At 36.0% G+C, this 14,787-nt stretch overlaps 1 protein-coding gene across 1 annotated transcript in view; it reads right to left on the bottom strand.

Moving 5' to 3' along the window:
* Positions 1 to 10,251, bottom strand: part of LOC142354001 (uncharacterized) — a 30,382-nt gene extending 20,131 nt beyond the window's left edge. The window contains exons 1-2 of the mRNA XM_075406289.1: positions 10,052 to 10,251; positions 9,305 to 9,450 (exon numbers count right to left, since the gene is read on the bottom strand). Of these exons, the coding sequence (XP_075262404.1) occupies positions 9,305 to 9,450; positions 10,052 to 10,251 (346 nt within the window). The remainder of the gene's footprint in view (positions 1 to 9,304; positions 9,451 to 10,051) is intronic.
* Positions 10,252 to 14,787: the final 4,536 nt, after the last annotated feature.

Here is a 14,787-nt window from a genome sequence, read left to right as displayed (position 1 = left end):
TGGACAGCCGTGGTAATAGCAACCGAAAAACTCAAAAACTGTTGCCTCGTAGGTTTCTTTGCAATCCCAAATATTTGAGATGTTTTTTAAAAGAATTCCGTCAACTTTGAACTGCCCAACTCTTTGTTCACCTGATTGTTTACAGGTACTGATATTTGACGGCGACTGTGAAAATACATTTGAGCGGTACATCCTGAGGGATGCATTAGGCGTGTCAGAGAGAAAACTTCTTTCTTGCCTTTCTCTCCATTCGAGCCACTGGTTAGCTGAAAAAGATGTTCTATCCAAAGCTCTATAGCCGTTCGTAGGCAAAATTGCAATCGAGTTGGAAGGCATAAAAAAACGTCGATAAATGTAATTGCAAGCGGAAGCAGCAGTACATGCGGTTTTGAAGACATCAACGCCAAAACATGACTCTGCTATCAATTGACGAAACTTGCATACACCCATCCTGAGGAGTTCAACATCAGAGCGACAATACTGTAACAACTCCTCTCTAAAATTGTATCGAAGATCTTCTTCTCGGTACTTCTCCTTTTGACCGTCATGCCACAGTTTGAACTTTTCGTACTCTTTTTTGTTAGAGAACATTTTGGCACCAAACACACAAATAGGAGGAAAATTGCCTGCCTCTAGGGTTCTTGATTCATCTCCCACACAATGGCTACAGTCATCAGTCCTAATAAATGTCCACAAACATAGATCTCCCTTTTCACACTTCTTCCGATCGTGCAGCGTCATGTCCTTGTTCAAAGATTGTGATGATGTCAAATAGTGAGGAAAATATCCTTTTCTGAGTTCTGCTATTCCAAATGTCTCCGGAAACTTCCGTAAGGGAACAGGAATAAAGAGATATGAGTCAATAAACCGTTTGTTGCCCACTTTGAGCGAAATTATTTTGTTTCCTCTCAGAACAATTTTGGGCACGTACTTTTGTTTAGTATAAAGCCATTGCAAGACTGGAAGGAAATCAAAGCCACTTCCGAAATGAGCAATAAACCATTCATATTTTCTCACCCGTTGACTGTTCTTCAGAAAGACTTCTGAGCAGAAACGGTCAATACAATCGTACCCGTCGTAGATTTCCTCCAGCGAGCCACTAAGATTTCTCGCAACCAGGAGAACAGGTTTGTGCTCGTTATCATTCAAGCAGCTCTGATCTGTTTCAATATCAAATGCCCAAATATTTTCATTATCAACGGCCGGTGAATCCCTTTGTTCAACATCAACCTCGTGGAAGCCATCTTCTTCACCAAACTCAATTTCCTGAAATCTCTCCAACTTTCTTTGTGGCTCATTGTCTTCGACTTCTTTTGTACAAAATGTAGATTTGCGCTTTCTGGGTTTTTGCACATAACACTCGTGCTCTTTTGACCCAATCTTTGGATACTGTTGATAACAAACAAGACAGAACTTCTGAGAACAAACATGGTTAGTCGACGAATGTTTGGGTATCGTTGAGTTGCACAACGGGCATTTAAAGTAATACAGGCATATCTGCTTCTCGATGTGGCTGTCTAGACAAAACTGACTCCTTAATGATAGACCACAGACAGCACACTTGAACTCTTGACGTTTGCCAAACTCGGGTGCAGTAGTGATATATCCAGTGCGATTTAAGCAACCCATCTGTCGGCATAAGCCACAACCACTCGCTGGACATTGATGCTTTAAGCAAGAGTAACCTTTGTGGCACGCATAGCAGTAAAAACGACAGCTAAATAAGCCCTTCATTGACTTAATTACGTCAACGTGACCGGACTCCCTGTCGTAAAGCAGATCAACATGGAGCTCCTTATGGTCATTGAAGCTCTTCAAATAGACACCCATAAAATTTCTGTCGTAGATCGTAATGTTGACATTATTAAAAACCGGCGTGGCCGCAATGCTGCTGAGATCCTCGAGAGTGAGTTTGTCTCCAGTGTTTTGAAATATCTTGAGCTCTTTGAATTGTTTCAATCGAAATAGAAGCTGCTTAACTTCCGCTGTCTGAATAGACTCGGTCCAACGTTTTTGCTTTTTATCTTCTGCTGATGCGTTGCTGATAGCTAGACCCACGGCAAGAGCTCTTATCAGACAATCATTATTTTGCGATTTGATTGTAATGACAGATCTTTTTGCTGACAAGAATGTGTACAAATCGGGCACAGACCTGTTTTCAATTCCACCGATTTTTTTGCCACCCATCAACGGGAGGGATATACAAAGCAAGTTTAATTTGATATCACTGCTTATATCAAAACTTTCATGCGAATTGAGAACTCTATCAAGTTCATTTAAAATAAGATCAACATTAATAGTACTCGCATCTTGAAAGGGTATATGAATGGGGTAGTTCAAGCTGGGTGCATTCAAAACAATTCTAACACGATAGGAGACTCCATTCATTTCGCTCAGCACATCGGCCACGAGTGTACTGATTAGGCTTTCAAAAATTTCTCTCAGATGGGGGATGTTACGCTCAATATCAACAAATAGTACTTCGAAATCCCTGCTAACGGCTTGAAGGCTGCTTCTTCTCTGAGGCCGTCTAATGATAGTGTAATGTTGGCTCGGATCGAACCCAGACGGTCTCTGGTTGCGTTCATCAGTTGTTTGTACGTTCTGTGAAGATACATGGTCTCGCGGTTCACTCTCTTGAGAAATGCTCTCAGCTTCATCCTGAGTTGCATCGACACCAGCTTTATTCGACATTGTTTTCTGGAACCAAACTAGAACTCAGCATGGATCAACTAACGGCACGTCGATTTACTATGTGCTTAAGATATCTGCTTCAGACAATTTTAATTACAAAAACATAAAAAGTACACAAACAAAACCTATAAAACACACAAACAGAAAGTACTCAGAATCACAACAAACACAGAAAGTAGAAAAAAGAAGAGAACCAAAGTTTTCTTGTCAATTTTGTCTTTTAGAGTTATTGATGATGACATGTTTTCAGTAAGAGATCGAAGGATCAGCCAGAGTCTCAGTTCTGTTTTGTTGAGGGCTTGAGAAACTTGGGTTGCTCATCTTTGTCCTGGAGGTTGCCAAAAACAGTACCTGGAGCAACATAGCTTGCAAACTTTCCTTTGAAGAAGATGGCTGAAGCTCGACACGCATTCGCATCTTTGGGCATTCCAAGCATGCTGTAGCAATAGCTAAGTGATCTGTACACTGCTTCCAAACGAAACATCAAGTTGAAATACTGGAAACGGGATATATTATTCGTTAGTTGACCACTGCAGATTACATCTTGGAAACAATTTCTAATATGCAACAACCTCTGCAGAGCAAGCGGAAAATCAGGTTGTTTTTGAACTGAACCAAACAATAAAGTATCGGCCTCCAGTAATTCATTGCTCAAAACAGAAAGTCTGGCTGCTATATCCTGATTTTCTGTCATAATAAGGCACTGAAAATCAAAAAATTTCTGTAACTTTTTCCGTATGAAACTAATTTAATCGGGGACAGCCTCAGACTTGCAAACAAAAACGGAACGATTCTAGAAATTAAAAAAACAAAAGCAACGCTTTCAAAATGTAAATAACTGTATAAAACACAAAGTATGACATATAATCCAGAAGTTTAATATTCTGGGTCCACGATGTTCAAGAGCTCGCGGAAAGTTAAATCAGTTGCTAGCAATTTCTTGGAGTAACGTTTTCTCTTGGAAGCCTTATTGGGTAAATAGTTTTGCTCGCACATTTCTGCATTTTCTTTGAGAATGCCAGAGAACCGCCTCAGGAGTACCAGCAGCACTCCAGGATCCTGTATCACATCGTATACTTTCAGCTCTTTCAATTCTTGTACCAACATATTTTCCAGGACGTGAAGTGCGAGGCAGGCAACATCGAACTCCATATTCTGCCCAACGGAATCCCCACTATAAACAGAAACAACTCCTTTCTGCATCAGCTGCAGATGCTTGGAAAACCTTTGATCCAATCGTTTACAGAAACCCGAAGCACCCTGCTCGCAAAGAGAATCCAGTGCATGGTCATTATTAAGACTTGCAGTGTTTTGAGAAATGGAAGCAGCAGTTGATAAGTTGCCCGGTTGTGGTTGATTATTCTCCTCTTCTCCACTTGATGCTACCGGTGAGAGCATCGGATCACTCTCTGAATCGGAACAAATATTGACACGTAACTCCTCACCACCCATTCTCTTAACACTGAAATATGAGATTAGAAATTAGGGCAAATGAGTTTCAAAAAACTAAAAGTTACAGAAAAAATTGTGGTTCAGCTTTGAGAATTAAATTGTCAACCCAATAAACTACTAAAGGGGCCACACAAACAAATGATAGCTCCAAACAAATTCGTTGAAATAAGTAAAAAGAGCCCACAATTTGCGCTATGAGCAGCCACATTGGTGTAGTTTTTCTATTAGGGACAAAGAAACGAACTGGGTCAAAACTTCTTTGGAATCTTTTTCTTCCCATTTTTATTTGTGATACAAATTTTTGATTGCCACATCTCATCAGCATTTGGCTGAGATTGGGGCAGATCAATAAATTGCTTTGCCACAACTTCCGATCGCTCAGCATCAGCTTCTTCCTCCGAATCTCCAAGTTCAACTGTCGAGGTGATTTATTTCAGATCTGCTCGCACTTCCTCACATTTTTGATTAGGCTCTAGCATATCTGATATGACCTCCTCAAACTCTTCCCTTTTCTCAAGATCTTCACTTGATAAGGATTCAGACGGTACACTGCCTGTGATTCCTGTTACAGCAATCAATTCATCCATCGTTAATCCCAGTTGATTTACCTGGACCCAGTTGAGACAATCTGTTGCTGACTTCGCGCTCGTACAGCCCTCAATTTTGAATAACTTGATGTGGGCGTAAACTCCAGACTCATATTTTTTCACTGATAAACGAATAAATCTTCCATTTTGAGCTCTCAAGTCAAAATGCTTCGCCGTAGGATTCATTCGAGTATCTTCCTCCGCTGTAATCTTCAGTGACAGGTCTTTGCCGGTAACTCCAGTTATCAGTTTTCTCTTTTTCATCCATTGAGAAGCCATTGTTTTCCTAAACGTATTAGATAGTTATTTGTCGAAATTGTAGAGTAAGCTAAGTTCTGCCATCCCCAACAAAGGGTAGCAGTTCTCCCGATTCTGATCTTATTTCTATTAGCACATCGCCAATAGACTGTTTTGCTACTTTCTTGAATTGAGCCTGGTGAAAGCTTCGAATAATTGAAGAACCGTAACCAAAAAACCCTCCCGGTTTTACAGCTTCCCCGGGTATCTTTTGGGAAACATCAAATACCGGACAGGATCGTAGCAAAGGGGCTTTGTTTTCGCCAACAAACTGAGGATCGATAAAGTCACAGTATATAAACAAGTGATGAAACCGATTAATATCGGCTGCGTACGTTGGCACATAGGTTAAAATTGGACCTATAAGTTTTTTTCGCTCTAACCCAAGTATATATTGAAGGTCCTTAGAAACGCTAATAAAATGAACCTCTGACGCTTTTGTCGAGGAACAAATTTTGAGTACATGACTAGAATCGTATTGGAAATCGAGATATTGAATCAATTTATCGGATCGCTCTCTTTTTCGATCGATAGCATTGTTCATTTCAATACGTATTTCCTCAATTGTATGATACATGCCTTTGCGCATTTTACAGCCTTTGTAGAGTCTAGTGCTATTTGACCAGCGAAGATCAAAAGTCCCCTCAACTATATTAAAAATATTTCTAGGATACGAAATTTCAAGAAGGGACACCTCCCAATGACCAAACAATTCTATGCACTCAGGCAAAACAGTACGAAAAGAAGCGAGAGTGTTCTCGGGATAAATATTGAGCGAAGAGTTTGACGCCAGTTCAAGTGTAAATGCCATTGATTTTTGCAATAAGTAGTAAAAATGAAAACCGAAAATTTTTCTTTTAAAAAGCGACTAGACAAAAAGAGCAGTAATTGGCAAAATGACACTTACCAAGTTCTAGATATGTGAATTCAACAGAAGTAATGTAAACGAGGATCCTTCCAGGAATAGAACCAGCAAAATCTGAAATAGGAAAAACATCTTGCAGAAAACTCAAAATCGCATCTACGAAAAATCACAGAAATATTTTAAAACAACTGTCTCCAAAATTTTAATTTTAGAAAAATAATTCAATAGGTGTTTCTTTTAGATCAGAAACTGAAAACAATAGATCTTTGTCGTGTTCTAGAAAGAAGGTAGTTTTATCAGACTGCAGAAAGTTTAGGAGTTCATCATAAGATTTGTGGCCATTGTTGAAAAGAGTAAATCGAATCTCTTTGTTTGTGCTCTGGTCTACAAGATCCATGACAACAAAATGTTTAGGCTCCGAAGTGAAGAATCCACGCAGTGTGCAGCGAAGTAGACAGAGCTGTAAGTACTTGCAGCCCATGTCCAGAAAATACTCCATCTTGTGAAATTAATAGAGAAGGTAAAGCAGAAGCAAATATATGAAATCGATTTTTGCCGCTAAATGTATATATCGTCAGAAATGTTACTTGATCGACTTCTTTTAGCTACCGAAATAAAGGAAGAATTGAAACTGAAATTTAAGATAGAACAAAAGTGAGGCCGGCGGAAAAGAAATCTTGCAATCAGTGTTCCCAACTGAGAGATGTCTAAATAACGAAGAGAAATTGAAAAATATTAGATACTTCAATTCAACGGAAAGTGAACGAAATTGTGAGAATCGACAACAGAATAACAATATTACAAGAGATTGTAAAAATTTTAAGAAGTGAAAAGGGTAAAGAATTCAACGGAGGAACTGATTTGCAGAACTGAGTACAACAAAATGAGAAAACGAGAACTGAACCAACAACAGAAATTTTTGTTCTAATTTACTGAAAAAAATTAAAGATACAATAAAATTTAAAAACTGCTTAGAGTAAACCTCTCATTGGCCAAAAATGATCATTTTTTGTGTTTGTGTCCGAGTACCTGCCCAATTTTTCACAATTCTGTTTCAAAATAAACCAATCATTTTTCTCTACGATCAAAAGAAACGATTGCAATAAATTTGTAAAAAAAAGAAAAAACAAGATGCAAATGACCTTACAAAACCAGCCAATCAACAAATGACAATACTGAATTTGTTTTCGCAGCAGTATAAAGTCTCAAAGGAAACAGTGCACGCAGCCAGGTCGATATAATTGCACATCAAACCGCAGAAAAAGACTCTCAGTCTGAAGCAACAAACACAACAAAAGACTAAAAGACTAAGTGGAGCCGAATTAGAAAGACAAGTATTTATCCTCAGCAACATGAGAAGACAGTAAACAACTTAAGCTAAATTAATTCTCTAAATGTTGTGGGGGCGCCCTCTTTCGAAGACAGATGTTATTAAATTGCTTTATAACCACATCAAGTAAGTCGTAAGATGAAAACAAAAAAGGCCTGAAATTTACAGTAGATGAATTTTTAATTGAGTTACGGAGCCAGTTTGGCTGGATTTCAGCATTAAAAATTGTTTGCATCAGTTCAATAAAAAGATTCAACCAATAAAAACAGTAAAGAACACAAAAGTAGAACTACAAACAACAACAAGCATGAAATATTTTTTCCAGATTATTAAGCCTAATAAGTTCCGTCTCATTTGACTGAGCAAGTTTGCTTCTGACGTTCGCATGACGTTTAAATATCTATCTATGTATGTAAATATATATATATATATATATATATATATATATAAAATATATATATATATATATATATATATATTTATGCATGTATGTATGTATGCATTTATGTATGTATATACGCATGTATGTATGTATGTATGTATGTATGTATGTATGTATGAATGTATGTATGTATGTATGTATGTATGTATGTATGTATGTATGTATGTATGTATGTATGTATGTATGTATGTATGTATGTATGTATGTATTTATGTATGTAGATATGTATGTATATGTGTATGTATGTATGTATGTATGTATGTTTGTATGCATGCTTTTGTATGTATGTATGTATGTATGTATGTAAGTATGTATGTATGTATGTATGTATGTATCTGCGCGATATATATATATCTATATATATATATATATATATATATATATATATATATATATATATATGTATATATATATATGTGTGTGTGTGTGTTATGTGTGTGAGAGTGGGTGTGTCTACATTGGATGTCTGCACCTAACGTACAGATATGTAAAAAAAATCCACGCAAGATTCATATGACTCAAATATGAGATGAATTTTTAATGCCGCGCAGATTTCTGCGCGATGTACAGAAATCCTGAATATAGTGATATCCGCATGAAAAGAAACATTTTTAAAACCCATTTTTTTGAAATTTTGTAAAACGCAGAAATCTGCGCACCGCGCAGAGTTCTGCGCTGTAGCGCATGTTTTTATTATTCTTTTCTCCTTTAATTTTAAAACCGCAGCAGCGACTCGCATTATTATAATAAAATTGTCTTTAGGATGTAAAATAAATTTTGGAGGGAAACAAAAGAGGTGGATAAAATTTAGATAACCGCAGAAATGATTTGTTAGAACTCAAATGAGCCCCGCCGCAAAACAACCGTTACTATCGTTAAATATTAATCCCACCTGCTCCTACTTCAAGTTTTGTTTTATTAGACAAAAGAAACCGCAACTCATTTTTAGCAGTACGGTTATTATTTATTAAAAGGGCACAAATCACCTGCTTGTATGATGGATTTACTGGATGAGGGGAATTGCGGTTTTCACCTGGATATGAATAAAATGTAGTTGATGTCTTTGGGGGGGGGTACGATTTAATTAGATGAATCTCTAAATAAGGGGATATGGGCGCCGATTCGTGCTTGACTCTGATTGGATGACGAGTCAGTGCCTATCGGCGCCCATATTTCTTCTGACAATATTTACAAAAACGAAGGTCCCCTCTGATTGGGTGACACCTCTAAAATGACTCCACTCTTCTTGGAGTTCACAATGTTTGCTCAAAATAGAATTTGCCCAAAATTATTGCAAAATTTGGGGTTACGGGGCTCGTGCAAGCAACATTGTGAATTGAGATGTCCTGTGAAAAACTTTAACTTGGTTTCAACTCTTCATTTAACCATAGTTTCATGAGTCACCAGATAACGAGGCAACACTGCCTTTTGTTTTCATATCGGTTCAGCAACAGAAATATTCTTAAAAAATGGGGTAAATAGCTTATACACACCATTTTGATTTCGTGTTCAGAAAACAATTTGTTATTATCATACTATTGGTGAAACAACTCGAGAACAAACATATTCAATCATAATTTAAAAATGAGCTGACAGCTCAACAGGGTCAATTTAAGAAATAGGAAGGAATTGTTTACCTGCTAGGGTAGTAGACCAGGAGTAGAAGGCTAACACTTTGCATGCATAGTCACTCAGGGTTCTCATCCTCAGTCCCAATAGGGGCAGTCCCATCTCAATGATCCCATCTTGCAACAGTGCCATGCTGTCAGACACTGCCAGACACCTGCAAAGGAAACTATTTTCAAAATCAAAAAGGAAAAAGAGTACAGGGGATGAAAAGGATAATTCACATTTGGCTGCTCTTTTTAGTACGTAAAAGAATTCTACGTTAAACTTCTTGGTGCTAAAAGTTATCTTAAATATTCATAATTTAATTAGTGTATGCAAGCAACCAACATCACTTCAATTCCCGTAATATCCAGAAAATCGTGTCTTCAATTCCTGGGAGAAAAATGTTCATCAAAATGTTTCAAGATGATTATTAAGATATTAGAACGTCCAAATTGGCAAACTCCTACAAAAAATGAGATAAAATTGTGTAAAGGCCAGCATTCAAACTCCTTTTTGGAGCACACTTGTGCCTATTAACTATCACGTTGAAAAAATAAAACAACCATGAAAAATGAAAGCAGGTTGTTGCACAGAAAAACGTCTGCCTGACTCACGGCAGGAAAGTTTTTTGCCCTATGCAACGGTACTTCATCGGCCATGAATTTTACTAGTCCCGGATTATGTAATTGAAGTCAATATTTATCAACCAATTATATTTATATCTAGTCTTTTAAACCCTCAGCCAGCTAACTCTAATGAAGACATCAACTCACCTCATGAACATGAATCCAGAAGAGTGTTCAGACTCTCCCAGTTTAGAAGCCGTGATGTACACCAGAGTGTTGGCAATGAGTCCAACTAGTGCTATTCCAAATGTGACTGCTCTCACAGTCCTGACAGCCTGTAAGAATTGGATCTCAAACACATACCCATCATAAATTGACATGTCATCTGTAGTGCTGTTGATGTCCATTACCAAATCCTAAAAAAACATAGAAGACAAAGGCAACTTAGTAGCCAAGTATTGATTTTCTGCAATAATTTGTTCGCACAGGACTTAAAAAATTGACATCTATTATGTTTGCAAACCAAAGCAAAAATTACAAATACTTGCAAATTTTTAAGAAAAAAAACAAGAAAAGAAACTGTTGAGATACAAAAAACACTCTGTTCCCAGGTTGAGGTCGTCGTTCAAAACTCCTTATGAAAATACCCATCCAGACCATTTTTGCCAATGAAAATGCCCAGGCAGACCAATAATGCTTATGATCCAGACATTGCCTCATTCAAATATTTGGTGCGTACACGTGCTCGTTCAAAAACGCTTATGAAAAGACCCGTCCAGACCAAAATACGATATGACAAAGACATTGGCTCGTTAAATTTTGTTAATTAACGTATTGCTCTGAATAATTCTGAAGTCAAGAGCAGAAATTGTTCGAGAAAATCGGAAAAAAAATTAAATTGAAATACTTTTAAAAATTAACGAAATGGGCCAATTGTTGCCAGGAGTCAAATATTTGCTTATTTCCAAAAAAACTCTATCTCTAATTTATGATATTTTAATTACTTTAATACCAAGTTTAGTTTTGACTTTTAATTTTGATGTTGCTACACAGCTATAGCATTAGATTTCCACTTTCACTCTATTTATATGCTAACAATTTTCTTTTGCTTTTTTCCCGTATTTTGGACAGAAACTGTTCTAATAACGGGACGTTCATGTTTATTTTTTGTAAGATGATTTTTAAATATCATTTTTTCTAGAATTTTTACGACAACCTTTTTTTTTAAAATAGTTTCTTCACATTTTTTCATGTTCTTTTCCATTTTTGTCAAAACAAAATCAGAAAACTTTTTCAAATTACTTAGCTGTTATTTTTTACCAACTCTTAATTTTCTTAGTAGTTTCGCTTAGAGATAAAAACGATTCTGCAGTTATTGGAACTCTTTTTGCAGGAGAACGCCCGATTTCTATACACTGTTCTCACTATCAGGCTCATTCACTGTTTCTGCTGTGAGCCCAAGTATAAATCAACTTGTAATTCTTTTTTTATGAAGCACCATTCAGAAAATTTTGATAATTTGCTAGCCGGAAAAATTCACTATATTTTTTTGGTTTTTTGGTTCGTTCATCTCACTTTTCAAAAAAAAATAATGGAACGTAATAAGTATACAATTTGATAACAAAACAGAATGGCACACAATTACGAAATAAAAATTTAACAAACTGAACATAACTGCGCAACAGCTTTTAGCCGAAGAGGAAGATTGAATGCGAATTATTCACTTTAGTGAGCTCTAATTTTCTGATAACATCCTGCAACCACCGATTGTTCTGTCACTGCATTCTCAGTGATAATCGCTAAACTTAGCTATAACCTTACATGAGAGCAATTTCGGAATATTTATTGGCTTAGTTAAGTGAGAGCAGAGTTAAATAGAAACTAAGATAGTGAACATTACAGTCAATACAATTTCGGTACGATTACGGTTCAGTTTGACCAACCATCAAATTAATTTGGTGGTCAGGTTTTTTTATCCTTTCCTGGTTTTTTTGGTTCAGTTATGTCAAATTCGGGCCGGTCATTTTGAATTGAAAAATTTATTGAAAAGTTTGGCCTATCAATATAGTTTGCGAGTTGACAAAAAAAGTGTAACCACTGAAAAGAAAATCTATCAAACCCTTCTACGCTTTGAACAAACTTTTGATCTTAACTAATTTTTTTAAGTAAAATAAATAAAGAATCAAGTGTCACGAAAACTTTCTCATTGAATATACTATTTCTGGGGGCAGACTTTTAAAAAAATGCTTAAAAAGCATACCAAAAATTGGGTCAAAAAAATTCAAAAGAGTACACCTTTAAAACCCTTAGTTTATGGGTAAAAGTCTTTGGTTAACTAAACAATAGGTATAATCTGAGCAGGAGAGATTGAGTGTCGTACAGATTCACTTAACAAATCTTCTTTGAACTTCAAGCGCAGTAGTTTAGTGTTGCTGGGGAACCCAATGATCGGTTCATAGTAGAGTACTGAAAGTACAAAATTTTTACGGAAAACACAAAGAGTAATTGATTTTGTCAACGTCAAAAACTTGTCAAATAGGAAGTAATCTTTGAATACAATTTTTTACCAGTTAATTTTTTTAAAGTCACAAGAAAGTTTTTTCGCAGAAATTGTAACCCAAAATCTTTTATCAACTTGAATTATTCAATCTCTTGTTTTTTGACTGAATGTCAAAACCAAAGAAGGCTATCGAACGAGAAAAGTTATCGCAAAGATGGCTACCAAACGACGATCCATATTGGAATCGAACTTCTATTCGACAAGTATAGTCAGTTTTGAGTCGAAATAATTTCTCAGTGAGGTCAAAGATATTCAGATGATCCTAATTTCTGTTGAAAAACATAAAGTCACCAATTACACTCAGGCAATTCTCTTTCTTTGTGTCACAAATTGTTCAGTTTATCACAAATAGGTAGTCATTTATTTCACAAAATTGACTCCATTCATTTTCGTAGCTACTATTTACTATAAGTTTTTGAATTATAGTCAAGCAGTCGAGGATATCTCTAAAATTTGAGCGCAGGCCGAAACATAATATACGGTTGCTTCAATTATTTTTTTTTATTTTTGGAGTAAAAGATTGGATTTTTGAGATGTTAGAATATTACCATGAGAGCCATTTTGTTCATCAGGTGGGTTCAGCTACCGCTAATTGACATTCAAAGAAAAATCGCAAGTGTTTACACGTGCAACATGTCAGATTTCAATTAAATATATGAAGTCAGGGTCAATATTCCCCAAGAAAATATTAGTTTCTTGACTCAGCAGCGGTGAGCAGACAGTATTTATCCCTGGAACCCAATCAATGACCAACGGTTAATGATACAACGTTTGTTCTCTTATTTTTATCTTTGAATGTCTGTTATTGGACTTTTCCGCAGTTTGAATCGGCTCTCAAGCATTCGTTTTTCTTTCTAACATACTTTTTCACCAACAACTCTTTGACTAATATATTTTTTTACATGTTGTGGTTGAGCATCACTAAAAAAATTGTAGTTCCAGCAAGGCAATTTACAATCTTTAAAAAATGTTGCCGTTCTTTATCTTCAATTGTCTTTAATATATTTGTATAGACAGAAACCTTTCTATCTCATTGCTTGATCCCAGGAAATCTGTCACTTTATCGAATCTGGGTTTGTCAATTAGGTATCGAATCTGAGGTTAACATCTTAGATTTGACTTCCCAATGCAGTGATCACAATTAGCTTTTTCCTTCTTGCATTCTTTTTCGGTTGTCGTGTTTTTTAATATCCGGTGATATGTTAGCTTGCCGGTACGAGAAGATCACGGGGAAACTCATTGCAGTAACTACAAATTGAAAATTATTGTTCAAAAACACTTTGTTCTCACAAGAACATCTAATGAGCACTTGCTCAAAGATAATTCGTGAGCAATTAGTGTGCAGTTTTTGGGTAATGAAATGGGCCTTTACCAAAGTTCGGGAAGTTATTAACTTTTCACAATGTTTACACTCTTATTGGATCCTTGTTCCATTGGTATTTTCGACATCATCTTGTCGCAATCAATCAGTTGTTTTTGATCGTGATTGATTGATAGAAATGATTAGTTGTGCTTTAAGTTTTCAATGGAGCAGGCGATTTCAATTAATTTTGGCATTTGTTTCAAATTTTGTTTGGAAACAAATTTAAGTCCTTTGTTAAAAGTTACAAAGATTTTTAGTTGAGAAATTAAACTGTTGACAGTTTCTGACAGCCAAACTATTATCAGCAAATTTCTGTATAACAATTCTACTGTGATTGCAACAAGCGAATCGTTTCCCCTTCATGCTCACTTACGACTTCACGGCTGCTGAGAAAAGTGAGCCAAAGTTACATTTATTTTTGTACCAACTGTTTTTTGAAAACTGTTCTTATGTGACCTATTCTGACGAATCCAAAAGTCATGGTTTCAAACTATAAAGATGATTAAGTACCCTTGATAATATAAACAGAACCATACTTTTTGGCTGTCAACAAAACTGATGCCATTGTGATATAAAATATTTTGTCTATTTAAATTTAAATTTTTTTGCTTAACCCTACTTTCGGTTATGTTTTGTCTTTTTTTAGAGTTGAGCTTCTCTTGGTCAATGCAAAACGGAATTATAGCTACTTTTCAGCGAGGAGATTATTTTGATTAATCAAACCAACCTTATGACTGAATCAAAACTTTATGGTTAAGCAATGATAAAACGCTTCGAAAGCAAAACAATTATGAAACTGACTCAGTCTTCATCCCTTGTTGGTTTTGATTTGCGGTAGTCTGGGAATGTAGATTGTTGTTTGTTAGATGGAGCATCAAGAACACACTTGTGCCATCAATCTAGGAACTTTTAAAGTAGGAAGTAATCTTTGAATACAATTTTTCACCAGTAAATTTTTTTAAAGTCACAAGAAACTTTTTTCGCAGAAATTGTAACCCAAATCTTTTATCAACTTGAATT

Source organism: Convolutriloba macropyga, chromosome 1 (genome assembly GCF_964194025.1).
Source record: "Convolutriloba macropyga chromosome 1, txConMacr16.3, whole genome shotgun sequence".
NCBI lineage: Eukaryota > Metazoa > Xenacoelomorpha > Acoela > Convolutidae > Convolutriloba > Convolutriloba macropyga.
The sequence above is the reverse complement of the archived record's forward strand: the minus strand, read 5'-3'. Positions and strand labels throughout refer to the sequence as shown.